This window comes from Melanotaenia boesemani, chromosome 19, assembly GCF_017639745.1.
Source record: "Melanotaenia boesemani isolate fMelBoe1 chromosome 19, fMelBoe1.pri, whole genome shotgun sequence".
NCBI classification, from domain to species: domain Eukaryota; kingdom Metazoa; phylum Chordata; class Actinopteri; order Atheriniformes; family Melanotaeniidae; genus Melanotaenia; species Melanotaenia boesemani.
Window position 1 is genome coordinate 1,494,540 of NC_055700.1, and position 17,188 is coordinate 1,511,727.

General features: G+C 43.9%; 1 protein-coding gene across 9 annotated transcripts in view; it reads right to left on the reverse strand.

The window, feature by feature from the left end:
- LOC121630079 (multiple C2 and transmembrane domain-containing protein 1-like) overlaps nucleotides 1–14,448 on the reverse strand; it is a 39,344-nt gene extending 24,896 nt beyond the window's left edge. For 4 of the 9 annotated variants that reach the window (XM_041970137.1, XM_041970136.1, XM_041970135.1 and 1 more), the window contains exons 1-5: nucleotides 13,838–14,447; nucleotides 1,493–1,613; nucleotides 1,283–1,425; nucleotides 1,115–1,194; nucleotides 397–520 (exon numbers count right to left, since the gene is read on the reverse strand). In XM_041970137.1, coding sequence (XP_041826071.1) covers nucleotides 397–520; nucleotides 1,115–1,194; nucleotides 1,283–1,425; nucleotides 1,493–1,613; nucleotides 13,838–14,344 — 975 coding nt within the window. In that variant the 5' untranslated portion in view covers nucleotides 14,345–14,447. Of the gene's footprint in view, nucleotides 1–2; nucleotides 48–396; nucleotides 521–1,114; nucleotides 1,195–1,282; nucleotides 1,426–1,492; nucleotides 1,614–1,690; nucleotides 1,944–10,289; nucleotides 10,722–13,837 lie in introns of those variants that run through there. The other 5 variants (XM_041970133.1, XM_041970132.1, XM_041970131.1 and 2 more) reach the window with 4 other exon arrangements.
- Nucleotides 14,449–17,188: the final 2,740 nt, after the last annotated feature.

Genomic DNA, 17,188 nt, shown 5'->3' on the forward strand with positions numbered 1-17,188 from the left:
ACTTTGTTTACATACGGTTTCCATCGATACGCCTTAAGCTCCCCGTGCTGCAGGAAACACAAACACCAAGAAACCCGTTTACTCCACCCCCTTCATCACCAGCACCAGCAGTTCACTCTTCACAGAATTATGTCTAATTATGTTTCTAATGAAATCTGATATAAAACCCAGAACAGGAGACATTTATTTCCTGTTAACAACTCAAACCATCTCATCTTCCTCGTGGCTCTGACTTCCAGATAGTTTAAAAATCAGCAGAAAATCAATAATGGTTTAAAATTTGATTAAAGGTCCACATTGTTTACCCTGTGAGGCAAAACCAGTCAAACCACTTAAATCTACAGACACTTGACTGGAAATAACCAGCTGGAAAGACTTCAGGCGAGGGAGACATACCGCTGGCTCTCGCTGCTCCTCCACCGGGCTGTTTTTAGGCGTTAGGGTGACGGACAGATCCAGAGAACCCAGGTCCTGGTCCGGATACTGGGGGTCCTTCAGCACCAGAGTCACAGGGATCATCCTGAAACACAACAACATCCCTAAATACTTCTAATCGTGTTCTTTCCCCAGAGACTGATCAATAACCCACTTATTTAAGATAATGTCTCAGCCTCCCGGACTCCCAGTTTGGATGGAGGACACAAGAACCGAATGGCTCCGTGTGTTAGCTTGTTAGCGTTAGCTAAGAGTCGCTGGGGACAGAGTACAACTGAGGGGACGGAAATTTAACGGGCCAAACTGAAATGTCCACCACAAAAGAACACAAATTTACCAAAGATAGCCCAGAAATAAACAGAAAGACATAAAATGACTGCAAAGGGACACAAAATGTCCACGAAGAGACACAAAATGTCCACAGACAGACAAAAAACAATCACAAGACATGGAACAGACAAAATGTCCACAAACAGACACAAAATGTCCACAAAGGGACGTGTCAGAGACACACTAAAGAAGACAAGATGACCACACTGAGACACAAACAGCTACTTAGAGACACAAATGGACTTCTTGTGCACTAGTTTGGTTGATTAATAATTGTTCAGCGTCCTGCTGGACACTGTCTCCTGCTCTGTTGGACGGACGTCCGTCTACAGACACACATCTAACAGACCTCTGCTGCTCTAGCGACTCCAGGTAAAGAAAAGCTGAACCCATGAAGTCGTCTTGAAGACCAAAGTCATAGTCAAAGACCTGCAGGAGAGCAAGAGAAAGTCTCCTCTGATTGGTCGGTTCACTCAGGACTCAGATGGACAAACGTCCTGTGTGTCCACATCTTTACCTTCACATACAGAGGTTCACTCAGGCTGTCCACGATCAGCGTGGTCTTCTCATCCCACTCCGGGTTGAGGTTTTTGTGGATGGTTCTGCTCCTGAACACCTCTCTACCTGCCAGCTTGAACTTGACGTAGGGGTCGCTGGTGCCTGGAAAGACAGAAGAAAAGTTACAGACCCAGGAAAGCGGGAGGAGAAGAAGAAACTGTTACTGCACCTCCTCTGTCCCGGATGGCCAGGTTGTGTCCCCGCTTAAGCTCAATGTCCAACTTGTACGTCCCTGAGGTGGGGACAGCTGGCTCGGCAGGGCCCCCCGAGGCACATGAGATGGCCACGGCCTGCAGGCAGAGATGGAGGCGTTAATGATAACCCGTCTCTCCATCAGAACCCTGTCAGCCCAGCGGAGGAAACTCACCAACATGGTTTCTGGTTGGAGAGACACTGTCCCTCCCTGAGCTCCACCCATACTCAACCCTAACACAGACGGTCCCTGAAGTCACCACCAACAGGAAGTTACACCATGAACCAACCAACCAATCACAGCTCTGATTCCCTTCCCTCGTTTCCACATCAGCAGAGAGATGGACGCTGAGGAGGAAGGTTCATCTGAATCAAACACACCGAACAAACTTTGCCAACCTGAGGGACAGCACAACACAAACATAAACAAAAATCCATCTGACTGGTCGGAAAGTCGAAGGAAATTCCAGTAAACGCAACGAGATCCATGAAAACTTTGAAAAGTACAGATAAAAACTACAATAACGAGAAAACAAGCAGCATAGAGAGAAGAAAAATAACTAAAATACTTCCTAAATCAATTTATTTAATTACCTCAGAAAGTGTCCAGAGTCCAGATACCAAACCATGTTTGGCCCAGTTCTGGCCCACATCTGGGCTTGTTTTCGGCCCATATTTGGTGGGACTTACGGTGCTGACTCCATGTGACTGTGGCTGCTAAAACTCAGTCACATGACCACTACATGTGGCCCATTGTTGCTGTGATCTATGTCCAGAACGGCTCCTCATGTTGTATCTGGCCCACATATGGCCCACACAAACCTTATCAGGGCCGTAACTGAGCCATCTATGGCCCAGATTAGGCCTAAACCTGCCTGCTATCTGGGAAAGTACCAGAACTTTAGGTGTTTTCTGATTATCTTTGGTATAAAAACATTAAAACTGACTGATAAAACAACTGTAAAGACAACAAACATGTCCACACTGTCCACGAAGGACTGAAAGAGGACACAAAGGGACCTTCCTGTTGGGTCGGATACAATAATAATAATAATCCTTTATTAGTCCCACAGCTGGGAAATTCTTTCTCTGCATTTAACCCATCCTAGTTGCTAGGAGCAGCAGCTGTCAGATTCAGACAGTTGGTAGTTAATGGCCTTGCTCAGGGACCCACAGTGGTTTACCTTCGTTCCCAGCCCGGGGACTGGAACCCAGGTTCTCTAGACCCAAGCCAACCTCTGTTGCCAGTAGGCTACCACAGCCCCCCCAGTGGTACTTTACACTTTACACAACCTGATGTAATCAGTCTGACTGAGGAAGATGTTGGTTCAGGACTCAAAACAAACAAACAAACAATGAGCAATAAATTCTGAAGTTTCCTGGAGCAGCCGGCATGTCCACAGAGACGGAGACAAAGACTGGACAGCTGTGAAGATGCTGATCTGAAGCCAGACAAACAAACAAACAAACAAACAAAGTCTGGTTACAGGATTTCTCCTTTTACAGCAGAAGCTGAGCCAGCTCTAGTCTGACAGCAAACATCTGAGCCGAGCTCCGCTGGGAATACTGACAACACACAAATTCCCACACGCTCGGATCAGTGGCTGGGATAATTAACGAGGTGTGCACCGAACGGCGGCAGGAATTTCCTCTGTGATTCCTGTCGTTGTCATTCCTCATCAGTTTCATTAAATTAATCCAAATCTTCCGTTTGTAATGAAGTAAACCCAGAAAATCCTCCCAGGAACTGTTCAGAGGAAGACCTCCCTTCAGGAATGTTAATGGAGGACGATGCTTCCAGGCTTCAGCACACCTGAGTCAAACGAACAGGTGATTACCAGGTAATTAAGCAGGTGATTAACCAGGTAATTAAGCAGAGTCATGAATTGTGCAGTTTAACAATATTTGGATCCATTTAATTGAATCAGGTTTATTGAAGCAGGAAAATGTCTCACATCTGCAGGACGTCGGCTCTGGAGGACTGGAGGATGACGTCCCTGGTTTAGAGATATCTAGACTCATCAGGGCTGAAGAAACCAACCAGAAACCAGCTGAAACTAAAACTAACTGGAGCTGCTTCTAGTCTGCTTCATTTCAGAGAAAACTCTAAAAATCGGAGCTTCTGCCTGGATGTGAAACCGAATCAGCATCAGCTCCCTTTCCCTCAGATTTCCTCTTTAAATGTCATCCGCCGAAGTCGGCCCGGGTTAGAGTCCTGGCCCGGGTTTGAGTCCCGGCCCAGGTTTGAGTCCCAGCCCGGGTTTGAGTCTCAGCCCAGGTTAGAGTCCCGGTCTGGGTCAGAAGCCCGGCCCAGGTTTGAGTTCTGGCCCGGGTTAAAATCTGAGTCCCAGCCTGGGTTTGAGTCCTGGCCCAGTTTAGAGTCCCGGCCCAGGTTTGAGTCCCGGCCCGAGTTAGAGTCACGGCCCAGGTTAGAGGCCCGGCCCAGGTTTGAGTTCTGGCCCAGGTTAAAATCTGAGTCCCAGCCCAGGTTTGAGTCCCGGCCCGAGTTAGAGTCACGGCCCAGGTTAGAGTCCCGGCCCGGGTCAGAGGCCCGGCCCAGGTTTGAGTTCTGGCCCGGGTTAAAGTCTGAGTCCCAGCCCAGGTTTGAGTCCTGGTGGCTTCTCTCTCTGCTGCTGATCCACCAGGTTTCACCTGCACACATTATCAAACATTCCAGAAGCTGAAACTTCTGAGGTTCTAGCAGAGTTCTGCTCTGGCTTTTAGCAAACTGCAGACGGAAAACAAAGAGGGAGAACGGAGGGGAAAATAAACCCGACCAACAAGCGGTCAGACTGGAGGAGGCGTTCCGGGTTCATCTGTACACACCACCAGACCTCTGGAACCAGGTCCTCTGGACTGACCAGACCAGAGTGGACATGTCTGGTCAGAAAACTGGACACAGCAGCAGATCTGCACCAGAATGGCACCAGGTGTCGACCTGGTCCAGCCAGACATCACCAGCTCAGTGTTTTCATAAACCTTCAGGACTTCTGCAGGTTCAGGAATGGGTTCAGGAATGATGGACCAGAGATAAACCTGAGCTGAACCTGGCTCGGCAGCTCTGCTTCCTGTCCCAACGTCTAACATCCGTCTGAATGTTGCTTCAGCTCCAACACATAACATGACCTAACTCAGAGGTTTGATGGGGACAGCTGGAGGGAAGCAGGCCGAGTCAGAGTTTACTCTGCAGGAGAAACCCGGCTGATTAGAAAGGATTACCTGGTAAATCAGGAGCAAAGCACCGAGCTAAGAACAGCATCAGATCCCATCAGGTACACCACGCGTGTCTATTTAAAGCCTCTGCTGTGTTTCTATTCACAAGGCGGCCTCCATCATTCTCTCTGTTCATTATAAAAACACCAGTCCAACACGTCACGCCCTCATCTAGAAAAAGCTCTGACATGCAAAGTATTTCCTGTGTGGGGAGCTGGAAGAAAGATGTAGTTAACACACAACTGCAGGAGTTTCTTTCTATCTTACAGCTTAAACAACAGAAGACCTGTCCAGAAACACAAACTAAGAGCTGATGGTGGGAGATGCTGCATCCACCTCCATCACTCATGTCCCCATGACTCCGTTAACGTTCATGTTTCTGGTGCAGCGATCAGAGCTGAGGGGAAGAGTTCCTGTGACTTCTTCTTATTTACACACTGCTTATTAATGCTCGAGGTTAACAGACCATCATCCATAAGAGACCCAAACGGCACCACACACAAGCTGAAGCGGTTTACAGCTCTCATGGAAATAACAAACTAAAATAGATTCTTTATGATAACTGGAGCAGATTCTGACCCGTAATAACCTATAATAATCGGTAATAACCAGTAATAACCGTGATAACCTATGATAACCGTGATAACCTATAATAACCGGTAATAACCAGTAAAAACCAGTAATAACCTATAATAACGTATAATAACCAGTAATAACCGGTAATAACCAGTAATAACCTGTGATAACCAGTAGTAACCTATAATAAGTGATAATATATAATACCCAGTAATATCCAGTAATAACCTATAATAACCAGTAATAACCAGTAATAACCTATAATAACCAGTAATAACCGGTAATAACCAGTAATAATCGGTAATAACATATAAAAGCTAGTAATAACCTATAATAACCAGTAATAACCTATAACAACCGATAATAACCAGTAATAACCAGTATGAACTACTAATAACCTATAATAACCAGTAATAACCTATAATAACCAGTAATAACCTATAACAACCGATAATAACCAGTAATAACCAGTATGAACTACTAATAACCTATAATAACCAGTAATAACCTATAATAACCAGTAATAACCTATAACAACCCGTAATAACCAGTAATAACCAGTATGAACTACTGGTTTATACTGGGATTAAAAGTAGCTACAGACTGGTTTATACTGGGATTAAAAACTGCTACAGACTGGTTTATACTGGGATTAAAAGCTGCTACAGACTGGTTTATACTGGGATTAAAAGCTGCTACAGACTGGTTTATACTGGGATTAAAAGCTGTTACACACTGGTTTATACTGGGATTAAAAGCTGTTACACACTGGTTTATACTGGGATTAAAAGCTGCTACAGACTGGTTTATACTGGGATTAAAAGCTGCTACACACTGGTTTATACTGGGATTAAAAGCTGCTACAGACTGGTTTATACTGGGATTAAAAGCTGCTACAGACTGGTTTATACTGGGATTAAAAGCTGCTACAGACTGGTTTATACTGGGATTAAAAGCTGTTACACACTGGTTTATACTGGGATTAAAAGCTGTTACACACTGGTTTATACTGGGATTAAAAGCTGTTACACACTGGTTTATACTGGGATTAAAAGCTGTTACAGACTGGTTTATACTGGGATTAAAAGCTGTTACACACTGGTTTATACTGGGATTAAAAGCTGTTACACACTGGTTTATACTGGGATTAAAAGCTGTTACACACTGGTTTATACTGGGATTAAAAGCTGTTACACACTGGTTTATACTGGGATTAAAAGCTGCTACAGACTGGTTTATACTGGGATTAAAAACTGTTACAGACTGGTTTATACTGGGATTAAAAGCTGTTACAGACTGGTTTATACTGGGATTAAAAGCTGCTACAGACTGGTTTATACTGGGATTAAAAGCTGTTACAGACTGGTTTATACTGGGATTAAAAGCTGCTACAGACTGGTTTATACTGGGATTAAAAGCTGTTACAGACTGGTTTATACTGGGATTAAAAGCTGCTACACACTGGTTTATACTGGGATTAAAAACTGTTTACAGACTGGTTTATACTGGGATTAAAAGCTGCTACAGACTGGTTTATACTGGGATTAAAAGCTGCTACAGACTGGTTTATACTGGGATTAAAAGCTGCTACAGACTGGTTTATACTGGGATTAAAAGCTGCTACAGACTGGTTTATACTGGGATTAAAAGATACTACAGACTGTTTATACTGGGATTAAAAGCTGTTACAGACTGGTTTATACTGGGATTAAAAGCTGTTACAGACTGGTTTATACTGGGATTAAAAGCTGCTACAGACTGGTTTATACTGGGATTAAAAGCTGTTACAGACTGGTTTATACTGGGATTAAAAGCTGTTACAGACTGGTTTATACTGGGATTAAAAGCTGCTACACACTGGTTTATACTGGGATTAAAAGCTGCTACAGACTGGTGTATACTGGGATTAAAAGCTGTTACAGACTGGTTTATACTGGGATTAAAAGCTGTTACAGACTGGTTTATACTGGGATTAAAAGCTGCTACACACTGGTTTATACTGGGATTAAAAGCTGCTACAGACTGGTTTATACTGGGATTAAAAGCTGTTACAGACTGGTTTATACTGGGATTAAAAGCTGCTACAGACTGGTTTATACTGGGATTAAAAGCTGCTACAGACTGGTTTATACTGGGATTAAAAGATGCTACACACTGGTTTTACTGGGATTAAAAGCTGTTACAGACTGGTTTATACTGGGATTAAAAGCTGTTACAGACTGGTTTATACTGGGATTAAAAGCTGCTACACACTGGTTTATACTGGGATTAAAAGCTGTTACACACTGGTTTATACTGGGATTAAAAGCTGTTACACACTGGTTTATACTGGGATTAAAAGCTGCTACAGACTGGTTTATACTGGGATTAAAAGTTGCTACAGACTGGTTTATACTGGGATTAAAAGCTGTTACACACTGGTTTATACTGGGATTAAAAGCTGCTACAGACTGGTTTATACTGGGATTAAAAGCTGCTACACACTGGTTTATACTGGGATTAAAAGCTGCTACAGACTGGTTTATACTGGGATTAAAAGGTGTCACAGACTGGTTTATACTGGGATTAAAAGCTGCTACACACTGGTTTATACTGGGGTTAAAAGCTGCTACAGACTGGTTTATAGTGGGATTAAAAGCTGCTACACACTGGTTTATACTGGGATTAAAAGCTGCTACAGACTGGTTTATACTGGGATTAAAAGCTGCTATAGACTGGTTTATACTGGGATTAAAAGCTGCTACAGACTGGTTTATACTGGGATTAAAAGCTGTTACAGACTGGTTTATACTGGGATTAAAAGCTGCTACAGACTGGTTTATACTGGGATTAAAAGCTGCTACACACTGGTTTATACTGGGATTAAAAGTTGCTACAGACTGGTTTATACTGGGATTAAAAGCTGCTACAGACTGGTTCATACTGGGATTAAAAGCTGCTACACACTGGTTTATACTGGGATTAAAAGCTGCTACACACTGGTTTATACTGGGATTAAAAGCTGCTACACACTGGTTTATACTGGGATTAAAAGCTGCTACAGACTGGTTCATACTGGGATTAAAAGCTGTTACAGACTGGTTTATACTGGGATTAAAAGCTGCTACAGACTGGTTTATTCTGGGATTAAAAGCTGTTACAGACTGGTTTATACTGCGATTAAAAGCTGCTACAGACTGGTTCATACTGGGATTAAAAGCTGCTACAGACTGGTTTATACTGGGATTAAAAGCTGCTACAGACTGGTTTATACTGGGATTAAAAGCTGCTACAGACTGGTTTATACTGGGATTAAAAGTTGCTACAGACTGGTTCATACTGGGATTAAAAGCTGCTACAGACTGGTTTATACTGGAATTAAAAGCTGCTACAGACTGGTTTATACTGGGATTAAAAGCTGCTACAGACTGGTTTATACTGGGATTAAAAGCTGCTACAGACTGGTTTATACTGCGATTAAAAGCTGCTACAGACTGGTTCATACTGGGATTAAAAGCTGCTACAGACTGGTTTATACTGGGATTAAAAGCTGCTACAGACTGGTTTATACTGGGATTAAAAGCTGCTACAGACTGGTTTATACTGGGATTAAAAGTTGCTACAGACTGGTTCATACTGGGATTAAAAGCTGCTACAGACTGGTTTATACTGGAATTAAAAGCTGCTACAGACTGGTTTATACTGGGATTAAAAGCTGTTACAGACTGGTTTATACTGGGATTAAAAGCTGCTACAGACTGGTTTATACTGGGATTAAAAGCTGCTACAGACTGGTTTATACTGGGATTAAAAGTTGCTACAGACTGGTTTATACTGGGATTAAAAGCTGTTACACACTGGTTTATACTGGGATTAAAAGCTGCTACAGACTGGTTTATACTGGGATTAAAAGCTGCTACAGACTGGTTTATACTGGGATTAAAAGCTGCTACAGACTGGTTTATACTGCGATTAAAAGCTGCTACAGACTGGTTCATACTGGGATTAAAAGCTGCTACAGACTGGTTTATACTGGGATTAAAAGCTGCTACAGACTGGTTTATACTGGGATTAAAAGTTGCTACAGACTGGTTTATACTGGGATTAAAAGCTGCTACAGACTGGTTTATACTGGGATTAAAAGCTGCTACAGACTGGTTTATACTGGGATTAAAAGCTGCTACAGACTGGTTTATACTGGGATTAAAAGCTCCAGCTTGGAGATTTAAGTGTAGAACATTAAACATAAACTGTAATATTTCCAGAGCCAAACATCTGGATCTCTGCTGCCTTCATCATCTCACTCAGGACGGAGATGAGCTTCGATTGGGTCTCATCTGAGCTGCTGATTGATCTGATGGATCCTATAAAATCAATCATGTTGCAGAGACGTATGTTACCTTTAAACTATCCTTCACTGATAGATGTCTCCTTCAGGTTCCTGGTTTTTACTTAGTAGATTTGCAACCAAACCAGTTTTTGGTTAGATCTTTATAAACATCTATCAGAGGACATAAATCAATCCCTGGTGCCGCCGGGCAGAATGAGCTCACCGACAGCATCCGTCCACATGAGGAGGCGAGGGAGAAGGATTCATCTCCAGGGGCACAGCGGAGTAACCTTTGGATCGATAGACGGCGCTGAGCCACCGGAGCCTCGCTGGTCAGGAGATCCAGGGTCGGGTTGGACACTGAGGAAGACTCCAGAGACGCAGGAGAAGGTGGACGGAGGACAGAGAGGAAGGTTTCTGTCAAAGCTGAATGACTATGTGGGAAACATGAGAGGCAGAGACTCTGAGGAGGTTAGAATGAGAGGAGGAAGAGAGGAAGCTCTGAGCTTTAATCCACCTCCAGAGGATTAAAGACTGAAAGCGGCGTGAGAAGCATCCTGCCAGCCCGGAAGTACAGACGTGATGCTGCTTCCTAAACACGGCTTACAGAAGTTATTCAGTCCGACTGGGACGTTGAACAGGAAAATGACCTAATCTGTGGCGGAAAATAACTTACCAAGATTCCTGATGGGATGGAGTCGCTCATCGTGTCCCAGGAACATCAGAAGGAGCTCTAACAGAGGACGTGTCATACTTTTATCTACAGGGGCTGGGAGGAGGGAGGGAGATCCAGAAGGTGGAGAAGGAAAACTTCTGTGCTCAAGGTCGCTGTTATCTCTGTGAGAAGCAGGTGGTGTCTGAACGGCTTGGTGCAGGCGTGAGAATCACAACATCTACAGAAATTCTCTCTGGAAGTTTCTATAAACTGGTTTTGTATCTGGAATCATGGACTAACTTCACCATTTACAAAAACGACCGTTTCAGAGAAGATGAGAAATTTTCCTAAAAGGTAATGAGGAAAGCATCAGTCAGTAAAAGTTCTGGAAGATTCTCCAACCAGCAGATTACCTGGAGCTGGTGATCAGTGAGGGTGCCAGGATTGGGTATTAAAGCAGGATCCACCAAAAGTTTAGTCTTTCCAATCGGGATGGCTCGAGGCTCACCACTTTGGTCCAAAACTCCATCAGAGAATCATCAACAAATGTTTCTCAATGACCAATCATGAAGAAGTTTGGTCCTACAGAGCAGGCTGCTGGGAACAGATTCAGGAGAAATCTCAGAGTGGAATTCAAGCCATGCTCCACGATCATCAACACATAAAATGATGCAAAGACCATGAACTCGTTTCTGTAGGAGCGGGGTGGTTCGTGTTTAGATCCTCAGATCTGAGCATGAACGGGTGGAGGAGGAGTTTTTCCTCCATCCTAACATTTTAAAAACATTGATTTCAGAAGGAAAAGTCCCACCCAGTCTATTTAATCAAAGACCTGACCATGGAGGTGGAATCCTACCGATACCTGGGACTGTCAGCGATAAAAACCTGACCTTCAAGCCCAGTGAAGCGAGAGGAAACCTTGTTTTCTCACTGACGAACCATAATGATGTTTTATCTTTTTCTCTGGTTTCATGAGGACAAACTTAAACCAAATGGTTATTTGGTGCTTTCATCACAACTTTTAGCAGAATCCCTGAAACATCCTGGATGATGGATCCCTTACACCGCGACTTCCAGCTTCTTCCCTCCAGATGGAAGTTTTTGGTCCCCGGAGGAAAAACTAAAAGCTCCAGAACAGCTCTGAACTGAACGAGTCAAAGTTCACACATAAACGTGGTGACTCTCTACAAGCATCATTCATTCGTTCGTTCATTCGTTCGTTATTCATTCATTCATTTGTTCATTTGTTCATTTGTTCGTTATTCATTCATTCATTCGTTCGTTCATTCTTCATTCATTCATTCGTTCGTTCATTCGTTCGTTCGTTATTCATTCATTCATTTGTTCGTTCATTCGTTCGTTATTCATTCATTCATTCTTGATTTTATACAAAGTTGGTTGTTTTAGGTGTTTTTTCATGTTTTGTTGTAGAATTTGTGTGAACGAACAACTGAATGAACGAACGAACGAACGACTGAACGAACAAACGACTGAATGAACGAACGACTGAATGAACGAACGAACGAACAAACGAACAAACAAACATGATCTCTTCTGTGTTTGGAGCAGGAAGGATGACGTCTGAGAAGAAAAGTGCAGATGTGATGATGAGCTGAGGGAACATCTGGAGGAAACTAGACCAGGTCGTCCTCCGATCTCTCCTCCTTCAACCATCTGAGAGAAGACGGGATGTTTACTGGTACCTGAACCTCATCTTCAACATAACAGAACCATCACACGGATCCTCCATCAGACAGAAATGTCTCCTGTTTATTCATCATGAGGATCAACAAGCTTCCGGCTTGGTGTCAGAGTGGGTTCAGGATCACATGACACCGCTGTCAGAGATCATCAGAACCCAAAGCTCAGGAATGACCTCACTTCCTGGTTCTGTTTGGTTCTTTATTCATGAACCTTCGTAAAGAATCCTCCTAGTTGTATTTTAGGGTGTCTGGTGGGGAAAAGATGTCTGTGTTTTTAATAAATAAAGAAGTTCGTCTGCAGGTTTATTTCTGAGGACCTGTCCTCTTCCTGCAGCTTCAGCTTCAGCCTTCACCACGTTGAACCCTCCGTTTACTCCAGTTTTCCCTCCTGATGACACCTTCCACTTCCACAACAAGCTGCTGCAGCTTCTTGGAGGCTGATTCCTGCATTCCTGTGGAAGCTCCTGGCCTCGGTTTGGGTCTCTGGAGGAATTTCCAGGCCTGTCTGCACACGTCAGATCCCAGCTGCACATTATCTGTGTGCAAACAAAACTACGAGCTGAGAAATCTCCGGTTTACTGGAACCAACACGGACAGCATCCAAACAGGAAGTGGTTACTAGTCGGCTCCGTCTTTCTTCCTGGACGCCTCGTTTTTTTTCAGCCTCAGATTCTCACATAAAAACCTCTGTGAGATCAGCTGCAGGATTTCCTCCAGGAGCTGCTCCGTCCGTCTCACTCCACCTCATCATGATGGTTGTTATCTCTTCACTTCAAATAGCTCCAACTTTATTCCTTTCAATAGTCAGACGACAAACAGCCAAACACACACAGCTGATTTTACCAGGAGGACAGAGACACAAACCGGCCTCCATCAGTGGACCTGAGGTGGAGGGATCACCACCATCATCTCACATCTTCATCGGGATGAAGAGACTCGGAAAGGACGGGAATCAGAGAGGAAGATCCTTCCTGTTGACTCACACTGAACCAAACAGCAGCAGCTGATTAAAAACCTCCAAGAACAAAGCTGAAATAAATCCACATCAGACTTGTAGAAGATCCAAAGAAGAAAAGTTTTCCCCCCAGTAACCCGATCAACCCCTAAAGTTGGCCGTCGTTCCAGCCGCAGACGAAGCCGATGGAAATGATGTCTGACAGGCCTGCAGATCATTTAATAACCAGCTGATTGTTTCTGAGAGAAGCCACATATGACTTGTTCCAAATAATCACATGTTCACTATAATCAAAGAAAACATAAATCCAGTTCAATAAAAGTATAAAGTGATGAAGAAATAAAATTATAAAGAGCCAGTAAAACTCTTCTCATGTAACCGTTATCATAGTATTATATTACTACATCTGTAGTACTATTAACAAGTTATTTTCAGTCCAAAGTAGTTGGGAAACATAAAAAGTCTTTTAAACGATGAAATGAAGAACTGATTGAATCCACCATGTGAACAACTTTCAACATTGTGTGCTTCCTGTTTTCATGTTTTCCTGAACGCATCATTCAGGAAGCTGAGAAAGCTAACCCCCCCCCCCCCCCCCCCCCCCCCCCCCCCCCACACACACACACACACACACCTCAAAGAGCCGGAAATAAACAATAAATTCTTTATTTTTACTCCATGACTGACCCAGAAATTAAACTGGGATGCAGGTCTGTTGCGTTTCCTGGTGACACGTGAGCTTTCACCTGTAACACACAGACGCGTTCGCGCGCACAATCATGCATCTAAACTCTAAACTGACACACACACACACACACACACACACACACACACACACACACACACACACACACACACACACACACACACACACACACACACCTGTGAGCCAGACACCCACGAGGACTCACCGGTGGGTCGGTTCTGCTCTCCTGCGCCTCTGCCGCTGCAGCGGCGGACGCTGCCGCGTCGCTGCTGCCGCTCGGGGGGTCGACCAGATTCTCCAAACACGCAGACCCCAGTGAGGCGCTCTTGTGGTGGGACTGCACCAGCAGGGCCACCGTGGGTTTGTTCATGCTGGTGGATTTACGCTTCACGGAGGAGTGCAGCTTCACCCGGAGCGGCGCGGAGCCGCTCCCCGCCGCCTTGCCGCAGAGCGGAGAATCTCGCGCCTCCACCTCCTCCGAGGAGAAGAGCAGGTCGGGCTGCGACGAGGAGATGACCCGGTCCAGGACGGCGGTCTCCTTCCGCTTCATCTTCCTGAACATCCACATGCCCCGCTCCTTCTTGTCTTCGGGGTCCCGGGCCTCCAGCTTGGGATCCCGGACCCCCAGCTTGGGGCTGAGCAGCGGCTTGGCTTTGGCTTGGAGCTGCTTCCACATCGTGGGCTCATTCTGGCCCGCTTCGCTCCGCTCCATCCCGGTCTCAGAGCTCCGACAGCCGGGCTACTGCTCTGCTGACGCGGTTACGCAACCTGCTCCACGCGGGGGCATCACACCGGATAAAAGCAGACTCAGGGCGCGAGGACCTGTCACGTTCCGCTCTACAGCTGTCAGTGAGCTCCCACAGCCCCACGGAGAAATACCCCAGCCAGAGAGAGGGCAGGGCCGGTCACAGCTGCTCAGACACCAGGGCCCCTCAAGCCCCCCGACTACTGCTGCAGGTTCAGCCTGATCCGTCCTGGGGGGTCCATCATGACGGGGGTTGATTATGTGAAATTAAAAACGGAGGTACCTGTGATTCTATTAGAATCTACTGATTAGAAACATTAAATAAAAAGATCAATTTTTATAATGAAAAGAAAATAATGTTGCTGTTTCGGCTAAAATAAGATTTTCTCTAATAAAACTGGAACGATGGTTCTAGGAGAAGATGTTTCTACTGTTTCACATTTTAAATTTATTTTAAATAAAATCTCCAAAACGGGAACAAACTAAGCTGAACGCTTAATGGTGCAGGGTGTAGAAGTTCTGCCATCTAGTGGTTAAGATGGGTATAGCACAGCAGCCACTGATGCGTTTTTAAAACTTCCGTTTTTTGTCCATTCAGAGACACCGTAGTAAACATGGTGGCAGCTGCCATGTATTTAAATTTTATAAACTTATACAAAACAATTAGCAACAAATTAGAAATTTAACAACAGAAGAAAACAAATATAAAAGAATAAAAATCATTATCAGAAAAGAACAAATGAGACATAAAAACTAGAAACTAGGGACCACAAAGAAAGAAAACTAAGCACATTAATAGCAAGAACCACAAGGAGCCAAATTATAAGATTTTCTTGTTGCTGTAAATGGGTTTAATAGCATTAATGTACGTTACAAACATTTAGTAAAATGAAAAACGCAACTTTTGTTAAGAGAAATTTCACTCATGTAAAAACTATTTGGTCAGAAAGATCAACAAGTTGATCATAAATACAACTTCTTATCATAGTTTAGAAATCTTAAAACCACACGTTCAAGCATCATTGAAAATCTTTTTATTTTGTCAATAAGAAATGTGGAAGCATCTTTCTGGGGCTTTGTTTCTCTGTAAGTCCCCAGAAGCACAGGTAGACACAGATGAACCAGCAGCTTCCTGGTTTATCCAAGCGGCAAAAAACTGCAGTTCCCCCCTCATCCACCAGGGGGCTCCAAAACAGAGTAAATCTCCATAGACTCCCATGTTAAAAAGACCAAATTCACAGCAGAAATAAACATGTTTGAAGCCTGGTACAAAAATCCATTTTAGGATTAAAAGGTCAAGTTTACTTTCATGACAACTGTGAGGGGGTGAATTTTTTTGCTAACTCATCCGTTTGGATGTTATTTAATCTTGAAATTTGACATAATTAGGGGCGTGTCCTTTTGATTGACAGGTATCCAATATCCGCAGCAAGAAGCGAGAGTGTATCGCAGGGGTACACAAGTCCGGTCCTCGAGATCTACCATCCTGCAACTTTTACCTGCAGCCCTTCTCCAACACCTGAATCAAATGACTCGTTACCAGGCCTCTGCAGAGCTGAACGACATGCAGATGACATCTGATTCAGTTGGAGAAGGATTGCAGCTAAACGTTGCAGGATGGTAGATCTCGAGGACCGGACTTGGGCACCCCTGGTGTAGCACAACCTGGGGTTTTTAGCAGGTTAACAGTGCGCCTTAGCTTTAGCCCATCTACCTTCATTAGCTGGTTAGCTAGCGTTAGCTGTGGGTTAGCTTTTAGCTAGAGGCTCAGGGTTTGATGGGGTGTCAATCATCCACCCCCACCTTCCTTCACAGCCCCCCTCTCAGCTCCACCATTTTTGGATTTTCCGGGAATGATGATACGCGTGAAACAAACAAACAACAACAACAACAAAAAAAAAAACAACAACAGCAGTTTAACATAAAAACAAGGGCTTGTAAAAATCCTTTTACCAAAGTAAAATGCAGACAAAGAAAAATACCTGGTGGGCTGCATGATACTTAAAGAACCACTTCAGAGTCCTCAGAAAATGTCCGAATCTGAAGCATCTTTTGCTCCCTGCATCTTCCAGACTGTTACAGGTGTATGATGTTCACCTGCCAGAAACTCCCCAGAGCAGCACAACAGGATGCCACTCAAGGTGTTTCAAAATAAAAGATACTTGACCCATCTTCAGCAGGATGATAATAAAAATGAAACTCTTATTTACTTGGTACAGAAAAGTACACAAACATGCTGCTCTGGAAAGCAGATTATTATTTTCAGCCACATGATTGTCCCAGTTACAGTAAGCCAGGCTAAAATACTCGAACCAGGCTAAAACAGAAGAGCCAGGCTAAAACAGACAAGCCGGGCTAAAACAGACAAGCCAGGCTAAAACAGAAGAGCCAGGCTAAAACAGATTAAACAGGTTAAAATACTCAAGCCAGGCTAAAATAGATTAACCAGGCTAAATTATATGAGCCAGACCATTTCAGGTGTCATTAATACACCTTTAAGACGTTTGAGAAAATGTAAGTTTATAATAAAAACGTGTGGGTGGAGCCGTCAGGTGATAGAAATGCTTAATTGTGAGAGAATAAAATATTTATTTTAGTAAAGTTATTAGATACCAGTAGAAACTGTTTTTAATGACTGGTTACATGTTTCTGTGTTTTACACGCTGCACCTTTATTAAACGATCAGACGGCTTTCCTGCAGCTCCCTGACCACGAGCCTGGTCATGTGACTGAGTCACATGACTGAATAAAGACTCCTGCTGGTTCTGAGGCTGCTTCATGTGAAACGTGTCAGAGATCATTTGAGAAACG